This window comes from Bufo bufo, chromosome 7 (assembly GCF_905171765.1).
Source record: "Bufo bufo chromosome 7, aBufBuf1.1, whole genome shotgun sequence".
Lineage (NCBI taxonomy): Eukaryota > Metazoa > Chordata > Amphibia > Anura > Bufonidae > Bufo > Bufo bufo.
The window spans coordinates 209506839-209528467 of NC_053395.1; the positions used below are offsets into that span (position 1 = coordinate 209506839).

The 21629-nt window shown below is 45.1% G+C and overlaps 1 protein-coding gene across 3 annotated transcripts in view; it reads left to right on the forward strand.

Moving 5' to 3' along the window:
- Positions 1-21629, forward strand: part of GTDC1 (glycosyltransferase like domain containing 1) — a 185783-nt gene that overhangs the window by 125230 nt on the left and 38924 nt on the right. For all 3 annotated transcript variants that reach the window (XM_040440664.1, XM_040440662.1, XM_040440663.1), the window contains exon 6: positions 5015-5124. In XM_040440664.1, the coding sequence (XP_040296598.1) occupies positions 5015-5124 (110 nt within the window). The remainder of the gene's footprint in view (positions 1-5014; positions 5125-21629) is intronic.

Here is a 21629-nt window from a genome sequence, read left to right on the forward strand (position 1 = left end):
GGCAAAACCATAACAACATAACACATTTACTGCTTCCCCACTGGTCCAAGAGCTGGAAATTCATCCAAATTGAGACACAAAACCAATAAACTGGAGAACGCCTTTTATATTTATTGTCGCCCTATTTTTATTATCTTCCAGAGGTCCCATTGTCCTCCTACAGTATAAAAAAATACCAACAAAAAATAGACAACAAGCTGTCAATTGGGATTTTTTTCTTTTCTTCTTAACTTGCCGTCAACATGTCCTTATTTGCAAGGGCTTTGCCTTTCCTGCAAATTCTTGGTGTGAAAATCCAATTTTTTCTGAAATGAGGAAAAAAGGGAAGGCGGTCGGAGCCCGTGTCCTTGTTGCCCTGGAAACAGATTTATTTATTAAAAGGGTAGAAATAAAATGAGCTAATATACCACATACCTGCACATCCGCAAACTCTTATTTCAGCTTTAGTTGACAATTAAGTCCTGGACAGCTACAGCCAGGGGTTAATGTTACTCATTAGAAGAACTGGGTCATTACTGGCAAATCAAGCCACTTACCGCAGCCAGACTTAAAATGCAAAAAGAAAAAAAAAAAAATCCTGGATCTCGACTAGCGAGATTTTTATGTTAATTAACCTTACTTTCTATGATTATATATATGTATATGTACTGGGCTGTGCATCAGTTAATTAAAAAAAAAAAAAAAGCGAGTTTACTTCTCTCAACTCGTTATTTTCCCTTGTCTTTGAAATGGTTTCATTATTTCATAGCAAATGCTTGTGTCTATATGACAAGCAAAACGGGTATTAAAACTAAGAAGAGACACATCATGGAAATCAGTTTGATCACAGGGGAATGAGCAAATAAAGCTGCGGAAATGGGAAGAAATAAGCTTTGCTAATACCTCACCTAAGGAGCATCATGTAAACCCGGCAGAGCCGGAGATTTTGTAGGTGTTGTGTGGCTGTGTGTTTATGCAGCGCTTGACCTTCAACAGAGAAAAGTTTGTTACAACTTTGTAGAACTTTTTGCTTCTTGTTTGTTTTTTGTTAATTGTGTGGCTCTTTTTTTTTTTTTCTTCTCTCTTTTATATCCAACAGTCAAGGTGACTTTCAACTACTGATACAGGAGGATAGCTTGATCATCGCTTTTTTTTTTTTTTTGTTCTTTTAGGCGGCTTTCACGCAGTCAGTGTTTGGTCAGTGATTTCCATCAGTGATTGTGAGCCAAAACCAGGAGTGGAGGCTACACAGAGATAAGGTATAATAAAAAGCACCTATTCTGTGTTTTTGACCCGCACCTGTTTTTTTTGGCTCACAGTCAGGCCTCCTGCACACAACCGTATCCGTTTTGCGGTCCACAAATCGTGGATCCGCAAAATATGGATGCGGTCTGTGTGCATCCCACTGGACCCACTGTAAAATATTCTATTCTTGTCGGCAGCAATAGGACAGGTTCTATAATTTGCCACACGGATGACGTCCATGTGCAATCTGCAAAAAATGCGGATGGGACGTGGACCAAAAATACGGTTGTATGCATGAGGCCTCACTGATGGAAATCATTGAGCATACACTGTGTGAAAGCGGCCTTAGGGCTCATTCACACGACCGTATGAATGAGTCCGCGTCTGTTCCGCAATTTTGCGGAACGGGTACGGACCCATTGATTTCAATGGGGCCGCAAAAGATGCGGACAAGTACACCGTTATTCCGTACGGCGGCCCCCTCAAAAAATATAGAGCATGTCCTATTCTTGTCGCAATTGCGGCCAAGAACAGGCATTTTCTATGAGAGTGGCGGCCATGTGCAGCCCGCAAACTGCGTAACGCACACGGGCCGGTATCCGTGTTTCATAAAACACATACGGCCGTCTGAATGAGCCCTTACAAAGAGTTTCTTAAAAGGTGTTTCAAGCTCTGCAGGCTGTAGCTGAATACCCATTTTTTGTGTTTTTAGGCAAATTTTACACGAGCAAGTTTTCTGTCCATTTGGAAACGGACAGCATCCAGGCTGAGTCGTGATCCATTCACTTCAGTGGACATATGCACATGTTTTTCACGCATCATCTGTGCATTCAGGAAAAATCGCAGCATGCTCTATATTGTCCGTTTTTCACACAACTCTTTCCCCATCGAAATGAATGGGACTGCTTAAAAAAAACGGAAGATATCTGGACGCAATGCATTTTTCCACTGATTGTTGCTGGGAAATGTTGAGTGTTATCCTTCAGGTGTTCTTCACATGCGTGAAAAACGGATGCAATCCTGACAGAGAGAACTGAAACATTGAATGTAACCGCAGACAAAACTGATTCAACTTGCCTGCAAAGCCATCAGTTTTTCACTGAACAGACCCCAACACGTTCCGTATTGCTCAGTCCTTAGTCTCGCGTCCTGAGAGGGGAAACCTATTTGAGTGCCACCAAATTTCAAAAACGTCATTTCGTTCATAAAGGTAGGAATACGTTTTAGGAATGCATTTAAAGGGCACTTGTCAGCAGGCTCAACTGTATTAAACAAGGCTACTGTCTGGTAGGGTGGATCCTGCTGATTAGGCTCCATTTACACGTCCGCAATTGTGCGCAAAATGCGTAAAGCACATTGCTGGTGTCCGTGTTTTGCGGATCCAGAAACACGTACGGACGTTTGAATGAACCCTTAAAATGATATGTCTTGTGAAAGTTGATTGTGGTCTGTCTTGTGAAAGACTTTTATTCTTTATACAAATGTAATCTTCAGTGCACTGAGGGGTCGAGCTTAGCCCTTCGGTGGAACTGAGCACCTCAACTTTCTACTGCTGGCCACTCTCCTCGGTGCACCTGAAGCCTTCATTTGCATAAAGAATAAAAGTCCTTTTTCTCTGGAACACTGCAACCCTTTTTTTAACAAGACAGGGCAGATACCTATCAGGCCTGGTTTATTGGGGTTGACCCTGCTGTCAGGTTCACTTCAAATGTAGTTTTTTTGTTTGTTTTGTAAAATATCTTTCTACAATATCCACTCCACTTCTAGAATATGTCAGTTATATTTCCTGTGGATTGTAGGTAGCTTAGTTAGCTAATAGGATGCCCACCCTTGTAGGTAGAGATTTGGGGTCGACAGAAGATATTTTTTGGCCTTGCCCTTCCCTTGCCAACTTGGCCGGTTGCAGACTGCCCACTGTTCTTATCGCTGGTTGCAGTTTCCAACCTTTATAATGGACATTGCCATGTAGATGAATGTTTTTGTAGAGAGTTGAAATCATGATTGAGATTTCTATTCAAGAACTTTGTCAGATTGTTTATATTTGTTTGCAATGTCAAGAAAAGTGAGGGATGTGACAACAGTTTTGAGCACATTTCAGGCTAAGAAGCATAGTTGTCATCTTTAGCCCGGTTAGGGAAGGTTTAGACTGAGGATTTTGTCCATGTATCCCACCGCTGTGCTGCGGTTTCTTCCGTGAGTTTTCATGCGGGTCCACTCGAGGTGTAGCTCCATTGAATGGAGCTTAGCCGTGGGCAGGCTCCCACTGAAGCTTTGTGAGGGGCCCACACGGCATCTGCGCCAAGAATGGACCTGTCCTGTGCATTCTTTGTGTGGATTTGGAAACTACGTGGCAAAAACCCTAGGCCGCATGAACTGTGCCCCGGCCTCCTATTGAAAACAGTGGGAGGTGGTTTCAGAGCAGATTCAGCCAGGTTTTTGGCACCGATTCCACGCCGAAACCCACGCCCAGAATCCTACGTGTGAACCTACCCTTAGCCATTAATCTAATTACATAATTTGTCTTTACTCCACCTCTAAATTCTATGATATTTCCCCCTGGGAACAAGAATATGCAGTGAACATGCCGGAGAATCTTCATATACGAGTGGATTTGTTCCTCAAGTAGAATTTTTGAAAAATTCCCTAGTTTCCAAGTGGTCATGATATTGACCTGTATTAATGAATAAGATGATCAAAGATCGTGTGCTGGAAAATGGTCAATCTCAGTGACATGATTGTACATTGAATAGCTAAAGTAGCTAAATTTACTCACGATACCTTTGCCCGATGCCCTGGCCGAGCGTGGAAATTTCCTCCTCACCCTTACTGATGGACAGGTCCATCCTTGACCACTATTTTTAAGTATTGACCGCCAGTCGTTCATTGGTGGAGAAGGTTTGAAAACGTTGGTCGAGGACTTCCCGAAATGTCCCGGATATGAATGTCTAAAAAAAAAATAGCTCATCCACGTATAATGTCCCAGTCTCAAGTCGCTTCTCCTCTAGTTTTGCCTTCAGAGTTAATGGGTAGTGACTTTTGATACCCGCTGTCTGTCTATGCGCCTTTAGTATTGCACTGGGGAAATAAATGGGAGCAGAGGTTTCCGAGGTTCTGTGAGTTATGGCAATTATTAAAATTGTTTGCAGGATTCTCAACCACTGTTACAATATTTTCCCTCTGATTTTTGTGTCATTTCCCCTTATGAGATCCGCAACCGAAGCCCCAGCTGCAGTCATTTATCTCTAACTGCATTTTAGCCTCAATTTTCCTTTTAACCTGCTCAGAAATCTACCCGATGGTAATATCACATCCAACGCGCCACTAGAATGTCTTTGCTGATAATTCAACAAAACTTTTTTTTTTTTCAAACTCTTTCTCTATTTGCTAACCGTGGCCAACAGCATCGAAGACGCAGACCCGCGTTATTCCAACAAAGATCTAAACCTTGTATTACCTGGAGAGAAAACTCCTCTAGATGGAAAAAACAAGTGTTACGTTATCTAAGCATTAGCTCCGATGGCCGCGTGAACTCTTCAACTTGAACGTACACGATGGAAAAAAACATGATTGTGCAATGATCAGAAGCCAATGGCTCCAAGCTAAAAAATACTCATAACCTTCTCCGCAGTCGAAGAGTGAAGAGCCAGGGCCACGGGGCAAAGGCATTAAATGCTTTTGAAATACCTTCGGCCCCCGAAACCCAAAAATGATATCCTTAGAACAGAACCTCGGCCGTCTCCCTTGTGTGGTTTTTATCTTTCCAAGACAAACATATTTTCTTTTCATTTAGGGAACACGATAAAGATCCAGAGACCTTCTTCAAAATTATGATGAAACTAAAAGACCAGGGGCTGCCGTTCCGCCTGTCGGTGCTCGGGGAGACGTTTACTGATTTGCCAGGTATATATGCAGTTTCTTCTCTTATTGTAGGGTGTAATTATATGTATTTTCACTGCATCGTTGCAAAAGTTATTGTATTGGGATGTTGGTAAAGTCTCTTTTTGCTCAATGCAGGATTTTTTCCTGCCAGGTCTTTGGAGCTTGTTGATTTTGGGGAAAGATAAAAGCACTTAGACTTTGACTTGGGCTGAAGACCGGAATGATGTACTGCTTTCCTGCAGCTCCATTATTGGGACTAAGAGCAACATAGAAGTTTGGTATTTGGCTGTCATGAGGATTTGTGGACTGAAAGTGGAGGGGCAGCTTGGATTAGTCCCATTCTGTTCTCCTTGGGCAACTTGAGCCTGCGCAGAACTACCAATATTTGCAAATATGGGAGGAAGGGGCGATCACTCTAAAGTCATTCAAGCATGTGAAGATGGAGATGTCCCCCTTGTTAAAAGGGTTTTTCTGGGACCCATCAACCCACCTTAATTACTCCAGGACCCAGTGGGACCATGACTAATCATATGTTGCCTGCAGAAGAAAGTTTGCAATATATGTACCATCTCAAAGTTGTGTTGATTGGACACTCTGGAACCTGGTCACCTCACGCTCCTCTGTATCTGCTGACATCATGTCCTTTTCAAGGTTTCTGGTCTGATCTATGGATAGGGACTTTGTCTGTTAGTCCCTGGACAGGGAAGATGCTTTGGACGGGATAGGAACTATTTGTCTTCCCGGCTCATGCTCAGATTAGGTGGATTCAGGGGTTTGCGCATGTGCCAGTAAGACAAGGATTCTGGCCTGACCTGCTTAAGGGCATGATGTTGGTGGATGTAGGATTTTCTGAAGAAGATCGTCCTGTGACTAGGTTCAGAACATCCAATCAACACAACTTTAAGATGGTAAGTATATTGGAAACTTTATTCTGAAGGTAAGATATGAGTAATTAAGTTGGGTTCCTGGAAATCCCCATTAAGGATTCCCACCCTGTTAGAACTGTACAGTTTAGTAAATAATCATCTTCGGCTATTAAAGGAGACCTCAAGAGGAACTGACTAGTGCAGGGCCTTGAAAGCCTGGGTCACCAACAAATATTCAAAGAACGACAAAGATAAGTCATGCTTTGCCCTCTCAGGTGCTGCACTTGACATGACCCAGTCGATAAACCTTGCCTCCAATGATCTTCTAATGGTCATGTTAGCAAATATAATTTATTAATTTCATCTCTGACATGTCTTGGATTAGTTGGATTACAGCCAATATGGCTGTTATTACACAACCCACCAAGGTTCTCGCTGAGCTTTTGTAGACTCTGGAATTGCATAGAGTTGGGTATCATATGAATAACGATCTAGATTTACCATTCAGAAGCATGGCAGAAGCAAATGATTCAAGTATTTATATTTGCCAATCATTATTGTTTATGTTATGGGGAAATGTGCTTGAAAAAGTGAGCAAAAATATAAAACATACACAAAATACAGTATTTAATAGAGTATTTTTGGAGTTCATTTACTTTTTTGAAGGGGCGGAGGATCTGGGTGCTTTTCTGGCTTGTCTGAAATTAAAATTGTATGCCTTATTTTCTTAGAGATTTACATTGTGCCATTCCTCCTCTAAATTAGGGTGTTACCAGTTGGGGGGGGTGTCCTTACACCCTTTTTCTCTGTCCAATCAATGCTGAAAGAATCAGGATGTAGGGACACACCCCTTTGAAAATGAGAATGGTAACACAGAAATGGAAAATTCTCCTGGTAGGGAAGGAGGGGAGAGTAGGATCTCCCGGTCTTCAACTGGTTAAGGGGTGCTCCAATAATTTAGATTAACAACCTATCTTTGGAATAGGCCATCAATGTGTGATCAGTGGGGAACTTCTCCCAACCAATATGTGTCAGGGATTCCCCTCCATTCATAAATTGACAGTATCTGAAGGCCATCAGTGTAAAATCCTGGACGACCTTGGCTATATAATGTGTATATGTGCTCATGCACACGACCATGTGCCGGCCGGGCCCCAGGCGTTTTTTGCATCACATCACAGATGGGTCCGCATCAAGTGAATGGGCCCGCATTTCGGAAGGTCCGGTGCCAAACGGAGGCACGGAACCCATGCACTACATTTTTGCGGTGTGGATCGCGGACCTCATTTAAGTGAACGGGTCCACATTAGGCGGCCCTACGGTCGGTGCCCTTGCATTGCACGGGCCCGGCCGCCACACGGTCTTTTGCAAGAGCCCTAACTGTGAGATGTTGAACATGGAGGGTTCACATACTTTTGTGTATGAGATATATGACTTGCTAATGATGTATACAGCGATCTTTTTTTTTTTTTTTTGCGGCGCTGTCTCCTATAAAGCCAATACCTTCACTCTTCTCCTATACGGCGCGATATGAATGGACATGAAAAATGCATGAGTTTATATACCGGACGTGTCTGCTCCAAATATTTAAAGACGATGAGTTGCTTTGTTTGTTCATTGCTTTGGGCAAAGATGTTTATTGCATTTGGTTTTAATAATATCGCTTCACGGGGAAATTTTCATCTCGCATAGGTCTAGAATGGCGCATCTCACATCACAACGGACTGTCAGCTCCGCGTCACCCAGGAGGAAATTGTCTGATTGAGTATCATTAACCAGAATAATTAGTATATGCAAACCCTGCATTATATGACAGTGGCTTATTGCGGACCTGTAACCTGCACATCAGACAGACAGCGGGAGCTCGTAGAGGTGTCTGTCCCACCAGCATCTGCAGTCGTGTACTGACCTGTACTCCTCCCGCTCCCCCATCATGGAGGCTGGTTGGCCTTGGTTGACGTATGGTCACATGTCACCTAATAATCTATTAGTAGTTTATAATCAGTCTGTAAAGGAAAACCACGCTTCATGCACTGGGAGACTGGTGCTGGTCCACAGCATTTAAAGGGGTATCCCAATCTTATCGCTTGGACAAGTCAGCAGCGCCCCAGCTGTTAGGAAACTACAACTCCCAGCATGCTCCCTTCACTTCTATGGGAGTTCCCAAAACAACTAAGCAAGTTTGCATTCCGGAGTGACGGAGGTTGCTGACCTTTGCGCTGTTATATGCTATCATGTTATGATCTATGGGGGTCCGACCTCTGGGACCCCATAGATCCTCAGAACGAGGGAGCGACAGCTCTGATTTAGTGCTGCATCCCCTTCTAAGTTTTGCTTGCATCAAAGAGCTCCCTGCCCGCAAGCCCTATTAACTTGCAGGGTATAACGGTGAAGGGGATGTAGAGCTAAACTAGTGTTGCAGCCCCTTCATCGTCAGGTTCGGTAGGTCAATAAGTGATGGCATATGCTCGCAACATGCCATCACTTTACAAGATGGGAATCCTCCCTTAGGAGGGTCCCTAGAGAATTTTGGTTGCAGAAAGCGCTGAAACCACCTCCTATTGTTTTTAATGGGCCACCGCGCAGCAGTTTATGCATCTGAGGGTTTTTGCCGTGCAATTTCCAAGACCTGTAGGCTCTTTTCGATGGTTACTGCCCAGACCCTTCGCAAAGCCGCAGTGGGAGCCTTCTTGTGGTTTAGCTCCATTCAATGGAAGTAAACCTAGAGAGGGTCCAGATGAAAAGCCATGGATGGCAGAAACCACAGCACAGCGATTTCTACTGTGGGATACCAGAGGGATTTTGTGCCGACATATACCTCCGTGTGAACCTACCCTAAATCTGAAGCAGAGCTGCAGTAGGATGGGGAATGGGCACTGTGTATGGGGGATAAACGGAATACCCCTTTAACTTACGGAATAATGTGTATGTAGTGTTAGGCCTCTTTCACACGGGCATCATGTTTTTGGGCCGGATAAGATGCGGGTGTGTCGCTGGAAAATGTGCGATTTTTCCGCGCGAGTGCAAAACATTTTAATGCGTTTTGCACGCGCGTGAGAAAAATCGCCATGTTTGGTACCCAAACCCGAACTTCTTCACAGAAGTTCGGGTTTGGGATCGGGGTTGTGTAGATTGTATTATTTTCCCTTATAACATGGTTATAAGGGAAAATAATAGCACTCTTAATACAGAATGCATAGTACAATAGCGCTGGAGGGGTAAAAAAAAATAATATATAATTTAACTCACCTTAATCCACTTGTTCGCGCAGCCCGGCTTCTCTTCTTTCTTCTTTTTCAGGACCTGGGAAAAGGACCTGTGGTGACGTCACTGCGCTCATCACATGGTCCGTCACATGATCCATTACCATGGTGATGGATCATGTGGTGGACCATGTGATGAGCGCAGTGATGTCATCAAAGGTCCTTTACCCAGGTCCTGAAGAAATAAGAGAAGCCGGGCTGCGCGAACAAGTGGATTAAGGTGAGTTAAATTTTTATTATTTTTTTTCAACCCCTCCAGCTCTATTGTACTATGCATTCTGTATTAAGAATGCTATTATTTTCCCTTATAACCATGTTATAAGGGAAAATAATAATGATCGCGAGGGAAATCTCGCCCGTGTGAAAGGGGCCTTAGGCTTGTCTGACAGGCTTTATCGGCAGTGTGCTGCGGTATTTGTCCGTCCGCCTCTCGGCATGCTTGCCGTGCTGCGGCCACATCTCCCGTCCGTCCCCATTATAGTGAAGACTTCCAGACCAGACTTCCGGCAGCACACGTGGAGCAGCCTGCCAGACCAGCCTAATGCTAGTGTGAAAGAAGCCTTAAACAATTGTCTTAAGCATTAGAGAAAAGGCTGGGATAGTCCGACAAATGGTCACTGACGGACCCCCTATGACGGGGTCTCCTGAGGGTCCAGTACGTCTCGCAGCAGCAACATCTCAGCACACTGCACCCAATGAAGGCACCTAAAGCATATGTGAACCCGACCTTACATTTGTTGCTATTAGGCCAGATTATGAGCATCACTTACACGAAATATGAGAAGAAATAATCTTGCCCATCGCTAATTGCCTCTCCCCGCGTCAGGCACGCGCACACATGCTAATGCCTCTTGTTTATACAGTGCCCGGTCATCTTTCCAGGCAGGGTTAAAGCCTTCTGTCGGTTTTTTGGTGAAGACGTCGAGATGAGGACAGTTGCCAACGCTTCAGACAACCTTTTTGAAAAATAATTGGAAACAGAGAGGTGGATTAAACAGGGAAAATCTTTTTTTTATATTTTTTTTTTATGCTCTAATCATGTGGATCTGTTCCAGATAACATTTGGGACCTTTTGGAGATTGAGATGAGAGGGTGGAGCAGGTGAGATGCCAGAAAATAACATCAGTATTGGCGACATTCGTGCATAAGTCAGCACGATCTATCGCCCTTTCGGGTGCTGTAGGACGCACAGCCCGAGAACGTTCTTCTCCTACCTGTTTAGGATCATGGCATGTGTTTCACCAGGCGCTTTCTTGGCTCTTAGGTACGTTAGAGAGGCCCTGTCTCCCCGACAATAGTAAATAGTAGTCCCTGACATCCCGTATGTAAAGTTACTTTTTATACATTTTATTTTCTGGGAAAGCTGGGTTCTACTCATTGTGGCTACGGTAGAGCTGTCCGTCTAACAACGGGGGTTGTCCAGCTTTTTTTTTTTTTCTTTAAATTTTTTAAATTTCAGTCCCAGCTTACTGTACCTGTGGAAAAAAGCATACCCACCTGCTCCCTGCGGCTCCGTTCTGCCTTCCTTCTCCAGTCTTCGCCCTGTAACCTTCCGGACAGATGAGGTCACTTCTGCTGCAGCCAATGGCTGGCCTCAGAGGTGACGTGTCCCCAAGCGGTGCATAAACCAGCAGTGACGTGCCACTTGGGGACACAACACCACTGAGCCCAGTCCTTCTGGAGGTTTGCAGGACAGGACCAGAAATCCACTCCCCAAATGTCACGTCACCGCTGGGTCACATGTTGCTTGGGGACATGTCACCACTGAGCCCAGTCCTTCTGGAGGTTTGCAGGACAGGACCGGAAGTCCACTCCCCAAATGTCACGTCACCGCTGGGTCACATGTTGCTTGGGGACATGTCACCACTGAGCCCAGTCATTGGCTGCAGTGGCTCATGCCACCCTGTCCGTCCAGAAGTTTATTGGATGGGATCAGAAGAGCAGTAAAGGGAGCATCGGGGATCTGGTGAGTATAGGTTTTTCCACAGGTTCAGCCGGCTGAGGTGGAAATAAAAAAAAGTGCTTAAAGCTGGAAAATCCCTTTAAGGGTAGGGCCACATTGTTTGGACGAGGTTTTGGGGCATATCTGTCTGCAGGATTTTTTTTCAAAGTTAAAAGTGGATTAGAAAGGAATCGGAAATGTAAAGGAAGGATTTCTACTTCTTTCTGGTTGATCCACTTTTGGCTAAAAATCCTGTAGGCCTTGACCAAAAAACTCTGTGTGCCGTACCCTTAGACTCCTGAATTACCGACGTACTAAGGCTGAGTTCGCACGACTGCTTCCATTTATATCTAAAGCCGCAGAGCTTTGCTGGATCTGTCGTACTACGGATGCCACCGGCGCTCAGTGGTCCTCATTGATTCATAATGGGGTGTACCGGGGTCACATTGTGGTTTCCATCACTTTGATGGGGAAAATGGAGGCTCCACATGCGATGTCTGATGACAGTGGGAACAGAGCCTTAGTTATACAGCGATGCATCTCCTGACCTTGCATCGAGTCATAGTTATTTGGCTTTACAAATCTTTAAACAACCCCAAAAAGAGTCTTTGCAAACACACAGGTATATGTTAGGAACACGTCGCCCCTACGTTTCCATATTTACTGGATGCCTCTGGGTAGGATAGTGCTGACAACTGTGCCATTCTATACAAACAAATTACCGTAAGCAGTGTACTGGACCAATGGAAGCCAAAAAGACACTCGCGGGTGTCGCCTCCCTTTACACCTGCACACAGAGCTGCTGCGTTACTCTCTTATGTAGGGAGACCAACATTTTGGCAGAACGTTAGGAGAGGAGAAGAGAAATCGATAGAAATTACTTAAAGGCGTGTGCCATCGTAGAATGTTATTTTATAATAATTACGAAATAGTAGGTATTATTGTAATATACGTTGTTACAAATGTGCTACATTTGTAATATAGTTTCTTAAAATCATTATAATGGCGCCCCCTGTTGTATAATCTGTATCGTAATGTACATGTCCGTTTTCTAAGGTGGTCGCACATGCTCAGCTGTTAGGAGCTATGACAGTTACAGGGAGAGAGCTACAGCAGAAAGGACACAAACCTGAGCTGTGATAGGAAGAGAGCTGCAGCAGAAAGGACACAAACCTGAGCTGTGATGGGAAGAGAGCTGCAGCAGAAAGGACACAGACCTGAGCTGTGATAGGAAGAGAGCTGCAGCAGAAAGGACACAAACCTGAGCTGTGATAGGAAGAGAGCTGCAGCAGAAAGGACACAAACCTGAGCTGTTATAGGAAGAGAGCTGCAGCAGAAAGGACACAAACCTGAGCTGTGATAGGAAGAGAGCTGCAGCAGAAAGGACACAAACCTGAGCTGTGATAGGAAGAGAGCTGCAGCAGAAAGGACACAGACCTGAGCTGTGATAGGAAGAGAACTGCAGCAGAAAGGACACAAACCTGAGCTGTGATAGGAAGAGATCTACAGCAGAAAGCGCACACCCTCTAAGCTGTGATAGGGGGAGAGCTGCAGCAGAAAGTACGCATCCCCCGACCTGTGGTAGGAAGTGAGCTGCAGAGGAAAGGACATGCATCCTAGAGAGCTGCAGGCAAAAAGGACACACCCCTGAGCTGTGATAGGGAAAAAGCTGCAGGCAAAAAGGACACAGCCCTGAGCTGTGATAGGGAAAGAGCTGCAGGCAAAAAGGACACACCCCTGAGCTGTGATAGGGAAAGAGCTGCAGGCAAAAAGGACACAGCCCTGAGCTGTGATAGGGAAAGAGCTGCAGGAAAAAAGGACACACCCCTGAGCTGTGATAGGTAAAGAGCTGCAGGAAAAAAGGACACACCCCTGAGCTGTGATAGAGAAAGAGCTGCAGGCAAAGAGGGCACACCCCTGAGCTGCCAGTTGGAAGAGAATCTAGCAGAACATTTGGAGCAATATATGGGGGGAACTTTGGATCCATGTGGGGTACATGGCTGGTTCTAGCTTGGTTAGAGGTTGTCATGTACTATACGAGGTCTAAATGTCGTTTTTTTGCATCAATCATGGGATAAACCTTTAAACAATGCAAATTATATCCAGTTTAGGGTGTTTCGGAGGTAATTACCCCCATCAGATACTGAGATGGGTAACCAAGATGATGCCAATATGGCAGACAAGGATACTAGAGGAAACTGGGGGAATTCTGGATTTTTTCGTGGGGAGGGGTATTTTTACATTTTTTTTTGCCAGATTGAAGTAAAGGCTTTTCATGTTTATGGAGATTTGTCCTCTCGTTTCTCGATCTGGTTTATTAGTGAAGCACTTAGGAAATAGAATTGTGTGGCGAGCAGTCATCTCCATCATAGGTTGGAGCAGCTAGGGAGATGTGCCTGGTAATTACATTTTCCTCATAATTGCTGCTCTTAGATGGAAGATGATATCACTTCACTCAGTTAAAACATCTTACTTAAGTCTTCTTGGGCCTGTGTGACTTTTGGGTCTCTCCGAGTACTTACAAGATGCATGTTATTAATTATCTTTACATCTCCGATGGCGATCCCTCGTAATGTGTCTACCTATGTCTACCGGCTGTGATCCGTGATTCATAGAGAAGGCAGCCATGTTGTCTGCAGGGTCCATTTTTGGAGGGGTTTGTCTCTTTCATAGCAATGTCCCCTCTTGTAAAGGACCTCCTCCTACCCTTGGTTCTTTTGGTGCCTCATGTATAATATTTATGGCATATTTCATATAGCAGGTGGCGTTAAAAACTGTTGGGAGGTGCCACCTGCCATAGACTTTAATGGAGAGATACTGCACACCATTTCCATCGAGGGCAAGACAACCCCCATTCTCCAGATTAGTGAGGGTCCAGTTTGTCTGACAGCCTCCCCTTCCTGATATTTGGATTCTTTCCGTCTCCCACCAATTAGATGTTTTTGGCAGATGAATGTTATTTGTGGATATTCGCACTGCAGATTTTTCAATCAAGTTTCCGCCGCAGTTTTGCAGGCTGGGGATCCGGTCGTTTTACCCATTGTCACTGGGGACGTGTCCCTACACACCATCCAATCATTGCTGACTATGCAAGGACACACCCATTGACAAGTAGATTGGTAACGCCCAGTTGTCTCTTAATTTCTTAATTTCCAGGAGGAATAACAGAGAACACAGCGAATACCCGACACTGTTTCCACACAGGAAGAAGAAACATGGCCCCTCGTGACACAGTTCAAACTGCAAATCTGCGAAATTTGAGGGTCAGCTGCAGGTTTCTGCTGTGGAGTGAACATGCGCTTAAAGTGACCAATTGGCTTTTGTTTTTTTTTGCCAGATTAGGCCACTTTCACACTCGCGTTTGGTGCGGATCCGTCATGGATCTGCACAGATGGACCCGTTCAGATAATACAACCGGATCAGAACAGATCCATTTGTATTATCTTTAACATAGCCAAGACGGAACCGTCTTGAACACCATTAAAAGTCAATGGAGGACGGATCCGTTTTCTATTGTGTCTGATGGTGTCAGAGAAAACGGATCCGTCCCCATTGACTTGGATCCGTCCTGACACACAATGTAAGTCAATGGAGGACGGATCCGTTTTCTCTGACACAATTCTGCACAATAGAAAACGGATCCTTCCCCGTTGACTTACATTGTGTGCCAGGACGGATCCGTTTGGCTCAGTTCCGTCAGACAGACACCAAAACGCTGTGGTTATGACCCTCAGCATCTCTATGACAACTATGAACTGCCAGACCAAAAGGACTGAAAGTGTTGTCATAGGGACTGGAGCAGAGTTTTCCCCTCTCATAGGAGTCTAACCTCTGATAACACAGCACAGGAAAAAAATTAACAAAGTATCTTACAGTGTTGTCCCTGCAGTTCCTTTGCTGTTTTATGTGTCTCCATGGTAACAGACTACATTACAAACAACCCTGTGTAGTCTAGTTCTGCAGTCGTACTCCCATCATCCCCTTCCTCTTAGGCCTCATGCACACGACCGTTGTGTGCATCCGTGGCCGTTGTTCCGTTTTACAATGAATGTACAGTAATACAGGGGAGGGAGGGGGGGCCCACTGGCCACCAATGAATGTACAGTAATACAGGGGAGGGAGGGGGGGCCCACTGGCCACCAATGAATGTACAGTAATACAGGGGAGGGAGGGGGGGCCCACTGGCCACCAATGAATGTACAGTAATACAGGGGAGGGAGTGGGGGCCGCACTGGCCACCAATGAATGTACAGTAATACAGGGGCGGGAGGGGGGGCCGCACTGGCCACCAATGAATTTAACCACCTCAGCCCCCAGTGCTTAAACACCCTGAAAGACCAGGCCACTTTTTACACTTCTGACCTACACTACTTTCACCGTTTATTGCTCGGTCATGCAACTTACCACCCAAATGAATTTTACCTCCTTTTCTTCTCACTAATAGAGCTTTCATTTGGTGGTATTTCATTGCTGCTGACATTTTTACTTTTTTTGTTATTAATCGAAATTTAACGATTTTTTTGCAAAAAAATGACATTTTTCACTTTCAGTTGTAAAATTTTGCAAAAAAAAAACGAGATCCATATACAAATTTTGCTCTAAATTTATAGTTCTACATGTCTTTGATAAAAAAAAAATGTTTGGGTAAAAAAAAAATGGTTTGGGTAAAAGTTATAGCGTTTACAAACTATGGTACAAAAATGTGAATTTCCGCTTTTTGAAGCAGCTCTGACTTTCTGAGCACCTGTCATGTTTCCTGAGGTTCTACAATGCCCAGACAGTACAAACACCCCACAAATGACCCCATTTCGGAAAGTACACACCCTAAGGTATTCGCTGATGGGCATAGTGAGTTCATAGAACTTTTTATTTTTTGTCACAAGTTAGCGGAAAATGATGATTTTTTTTTTTTTTTTTTTTTTTCTTACAAAGTCTCATATTCCACTAACTTGTGACAAAAAATAAAAACTTCTATGAACTCACTATGCCCATCACGAAATACCTTGGGGTCTCTTCTTTCCAAAATGGGGTCACTTGTGGGGTAGTTATACTGCCCTGGCATTCTAGGGGCCCAAATGTGTGGTAAGGAGTTTGAAATCAAATTCTGTAAAAAATGACCAGTGAAATCCGAAAGGTGCTCTTTGGAATATGGGCCCCTTTGCCCACCTAGGCTGCAAAAAAGTGTCACACATCTGGTATCTCTGTATTCAGGAGAAGTTGAGGAATGTGTTTTGGGGTGTCTTTTTACATATACCCATGCTGGGTGAGATAAATATCTTGGTCAAATGCCAACTTTGTATAAAAAAATGGGAAAAGTTGTCTTTTGCCAAGATATTTCTCTCACCCAGCATGGGTATATGTAAAAAGACACCCCAAAACACATTCCCCACCTTCTCCTGAGTACGGCAATACCAGATGTGTGACACTTTTTTGCAGCCTAGGTGGGCAAAGGGGCCCATATTCCAAAGAGCATCTTTCGGATTTCACTCGTCATTTTTTACAGAATTTGATTTCAAACTCCTTACCACACATTTGGGCCCCTAGAATGCCAGGGCAGTATAACTACCCCACAAGTGACCCCATTTTGGAAAGAAGACACCCCAAGGTATTCGCTGATGGGCATAGTGAGTTCATGGAAGTTTTTATTTTTTGTCACAAGTTAGTGGAATATGAGACTTTGTATGAAAAAAAAATAAAAAAAAAAAAATCAGCATTTTCCACTAACTTGTGACAAAAAATAAAAAATTCTAGGAACTCGCCATGCCCCTCACGGAATACCTTGGGGTGTCTTCTTTCCAAAATGGGGTCACTTGTGGGGTAGTTATACTGCCCTGGCATTTTCCAGGGGCCCTAATGTGTGGTAAGTAGGTAAATGACCTGTGAAATCCTAAAGGTGCTCTTTGGAATATGGGCCCCTTTGCCCACCTAGGCTGCAAAAAAGTGTCACACATGTGGTATCGCCGTATTCAGGAGAAGTTGGGGAATGTGTTTTGGGGTGTCATTTTACATATACCCTTGCTGGGTGAGAGAAATATCTTGGCAAAAGACAACTTTTCCCATTTTTTTATACAAAGTTGGCATTTGACCAAGATATTTCTCTCACCCAGCATGGGTATATGTAAAATGACACCCCAAAACACATTCCCCAACTTCTCCTGAGTACGGCGATACCAGATGTGTGACACTTTTTTGCAGCCTAGATGCGCAAAGGTGCCCAAATTCCTTTTAGGAGGGCATTTTTAGACATTTGGATACCAGACTTCTTCTCACGCTTTGGGGCCCCTAGAATGCCAGGGCAGTATAAATACCCCACATGTGACCCCATTTTGGAAAGAAGACACCCCAAGGTATTCAATGAGGGGCATGGCGAGTTCATAGAAAATAAAAATTTTTGGCACAAGTTAGCGGAAATTGATATTTTTAATTTTTTTCTCACAAAGTCTCCCGTTCCGCTAACTTGGGACAAAAATTTCAATCTTTCATGGACTCAATATGCCCCTCACGGAATACCTCGGGGTGTCTTCTTTCCGAAATGGGGTCACATGTGGGGTATTTATACTGCCCTGGCATTCTAGGGGCCCTAAAGCGTGAGAAGAAGTCTGGAATATAAATGTCTAAAAAATTTTACGCATTTGGATTCCGTGAGGGGTATGGTGAGTTCATGTGAGATTTTATTTTTTGACACAAGTTAGTGGAATATGAGACTTTGTAAGAAAAAAAAATAATAATTCCGCTAACTTGGGCCAAAAAAATGTCTGAATGGAGCCTTACAGGGGGGTGATCAATGACAGGGGGGTGATCAATGACAGGGGGGGTGATCAATGACAGGGGGGGTGATCAATGACAGGGGGGTGATCAATGACAGGGGGGTGATCAATGACAGGGGGGTGATCAATGACAGGGGGGTGATCAATGACAGGGGGGTGATCAATGACAGGGGGGGTGATCAATGACAGGGGGGGTGATCAATGACAGGGGGGTGATCAATGACAGGGGGGTGATCAGGGAGTCTATATGGGGTGATAACCACAGTCATTGATCATGCCCCTGTAAGGCTTCATTCAGACGTCCGGATGCGTTTTGCGGATCCGATCCATCTATCAGTGGATCCGTAAAAATCATGCGGACGTCTGAATGGAGCTTTACAGGGGGGTAATCAATGACAGGGGGGTAATCAATGACAGGGGGGTGATCAGGGAGTCTATATGGGGTGATCACCACAGTCATTGATCACGCCCCTGTAAGGCTTCATTCAGACGTCCGGATGCGTTTTGCGGATCCGATCCATCTATCAGTGGATCCGTAAAAATCATGCGGACGTCTGAATGGAGCTTTACAGGGGGGTAATCAATGACAGGGGGGTGATCAGGGAGTCTATATGGGGTGATCACCACAGTCATTGATCACGCCCCTGTAAGGCTTCATTCAGACGTCCGGATGCGTTTTGCGGATCCGATCCATCTATCAGTGCATCCGTAAAAATCATGCGGACATCTGAATGGAGCTTTACAGGGGGGTGATCAGGGAGTCTATATGGGGTGATCACCACAGTCATTGATCATGCCCCTGTAAGGCTTCATTCAGACGTCCGGATGCGTTTTGCGGATCCGATCCATCTATCAGTGGATCCGTAAAAATCATGCGGACGTCTGAATGGAGCTTTACAGGGGGGTAATCAATGACAGGGGTGTAATCAATGACAGGGGGGTGATCAGGGAGTCTATATGGGGTGATAACCACAGTCATTGATCACGCCCCTGTAAGGCTTCATTCAGACGTCCGGATGCGTTTTGCGGATCCGATCCATCTATCATTGGATCCGTAAAAATCATGCGGACGTCTGAATGGAGCTTTACAGGGGGTTGATCAATGACAGGGGGGTAATCAATGACAGGGGGGTGATCAGGGAGTCTATATGGGGTGATCAGGGGTGATCAGGGGCTAATAAGGGGTTAATAAGTGACCGGGGGGGGGGTGTAGTGTAGTGTAGTGGTGCTTGGTGGGACTTTACTGAGCTACCTGTGTCCTCTGGTGGTCGATCCAAACAAAGGGGACCACCAGAGGACCAGGTAGCAGGTATATTAGACGCTGTTATCAAAACAGCGTCTAATATACCTGTTAGGGTTAAAAAAAAACACATCTCCAGCCTGCCAGCGAACGATCGCCGCTGGCAGGCTGGAGATCAACTCTCTTACCTTCCGTTCCTGTGAGCGCGCGCGCCTGTGTGCGCGCGTTCACAGGAAATCTCGCGTCTCGCGAGATGACGCATATATGCGTGACTGTGCGCAGGGCTGCCACCTCCGGAACGCGATCCTGCGTTAGGCGGTCCGGAGGTGGTTAAAACTGGGGAGGGAGGGGGGTCTGCCCCCTCCTGCCTGGCAGCACCTGATCTCTTACAGGGGGCTATGATACGCACAATTAACCCCTCAGGTGCCGCACCTGAGGGGTTAATTGTGCGGATCACAGCCCCCTGTAAGAGATCAGGTGCTGCCAGGCAGCAGGGGGCAGTCATGTACACAGTTCGTAGTATATACATCACTATGGGAACGCCTCTGTGTTAGAATATACTGTCGGATATGAGTTTTCACGATCTAACTCAAATCCGATGGTATAATAGGGACTCCTGACTTTACATTGAAAGTCAATGAGGGACGGATCCGTTTGCAATTGCACCATATTGTGTCAACGTCAAACGGATCCGTCCCCATTGACTTGCATTGTAAATCAGGACGGATCCGTTTGGCTCCGCACGGCCAGGCGGACACCAAAACGACTTTTTCCTTCATGTCCGTGGATCCTCCAAAAATCAAGGAAGACCCACGGAACAAAAAACGGACACGGATCACGGACCCCGTTTTTGCGGACCGCAAAAAAAAACGGTTGTGTGCATGAGGCCTTACTAACATACATTTAGTAGGTTTTTATTTTAGGTGCATTGTAGAAATAAAAAAACTGTTTTAGGCTACTTTCACATTAGTGTTTTTTGCGGATCCGTCATGGATCTGCAAAAACGCTTCCGTTACCATAAAACAACTGTCTGCATCCGCCATGAACGGATCTGGTTGTATTATGTCTTCTATAGCCATGACGGATCCGTCATGAACACCGTTGAAAGTCAATGGGGGACGGATCCGCTTTCTATTGTGTCAGAGAAAACGGATCTGTCCGGCTCCGCACCACATCGCGGACAGAAAAACGCTGCTTGCGACGGGAGCGCAGCCAAACAGAACGGAATGTATTTTGAAGCACTCCGTTTCGTTCAGTTCAGTTTTGTCCCCAGTGACCATGAATGGGGACAAAACTGAAGCGTTTTCTAGCGGAAATTGAAAACGCTAATGTGAAAGTGGCCTATAATCTATGAAGTCACAGCATCCAGTTGTGTTGGCGGCTTTTATGCAAAAGAGCAGTTTTCTGACCATCTCCCACCCTATCTAGGCAAAGCTCCTGTTCTGACCCTACGTGGGACCATATTAGTGGTCACCCAGTTTCCTCCCTCTCTGACAGCAACTCAAGGGCTTCTCGTTACTGATGATTTGTGAATTCGCTTTTTAGAGAGAACCTGTTCCCTCTCCTAAGAAGTTTTAGTAAATACTAGTATTCCCCTTGAAATAGCAATACTGGACCATCTTTTTCTAGATCTGTGTCTTGCCACCCTTGTGTTATTCCTCCAGATAATGTATGAATGAATTGACAGATGGGATAACCCAATGTCATTGGGGAGCGTGTCAGTGCCGGATATGCAGGGACACAACCTAGTGGATCGGTCACACCCAGAGTCCTACAGAAGAATGCTCCAGAATTGTTATTTCATAGGGAATGCAAGTACTTACTAAGACAGCCATGTCCGCAGAGAGGACAGATCCTGTAAGAAGGGGTAGCTGTCCACTTTCACATAGATGTCAGTAATGCCATACACTATTGTGTAATAGTGTAAGAACCCAGTGCCTATGTGCAGACGTCCATAGCCTTCCCAAGATAGCAATTCTGCCTCCTACTGCGCATGCGCACATGCCGGGCTTCCAGAAAAGTGGACATCCTGTATCTGCACGTGGGCAGTAGAAGAGACAGGTGCCAACTTGGAAAGGCTATACACTTGTATACACCCCAACCCATGAGCATCAGAGGAAGGCAGCTCCCTGCAGGCTTGGGTAAGTCCGAGGCAATTTAGCAGATTCTTGGGCCACTCCACACTTGGGGCATCGCTAAAGGCTCATGGGCCCTGGTGCAAGAGTCCAGCTTAGGCCCCCCCCCCTTCCCTCAGTGCTTTGCACTCCCTACAGCTACACCCCTGCGTATGGCATTACTGAAGTGTATGTACAAGGCGGACTACCCCTTTAAAGTGGTATTTCCATCCCGGACATTGGCATATTTCTAGAATGTGCTGTCAATGTCAGGTGAGGGTTCCTATTTCCAGAACATGGCCCGAAAAAAGTGGACAGAGAGCAGTAGCACATG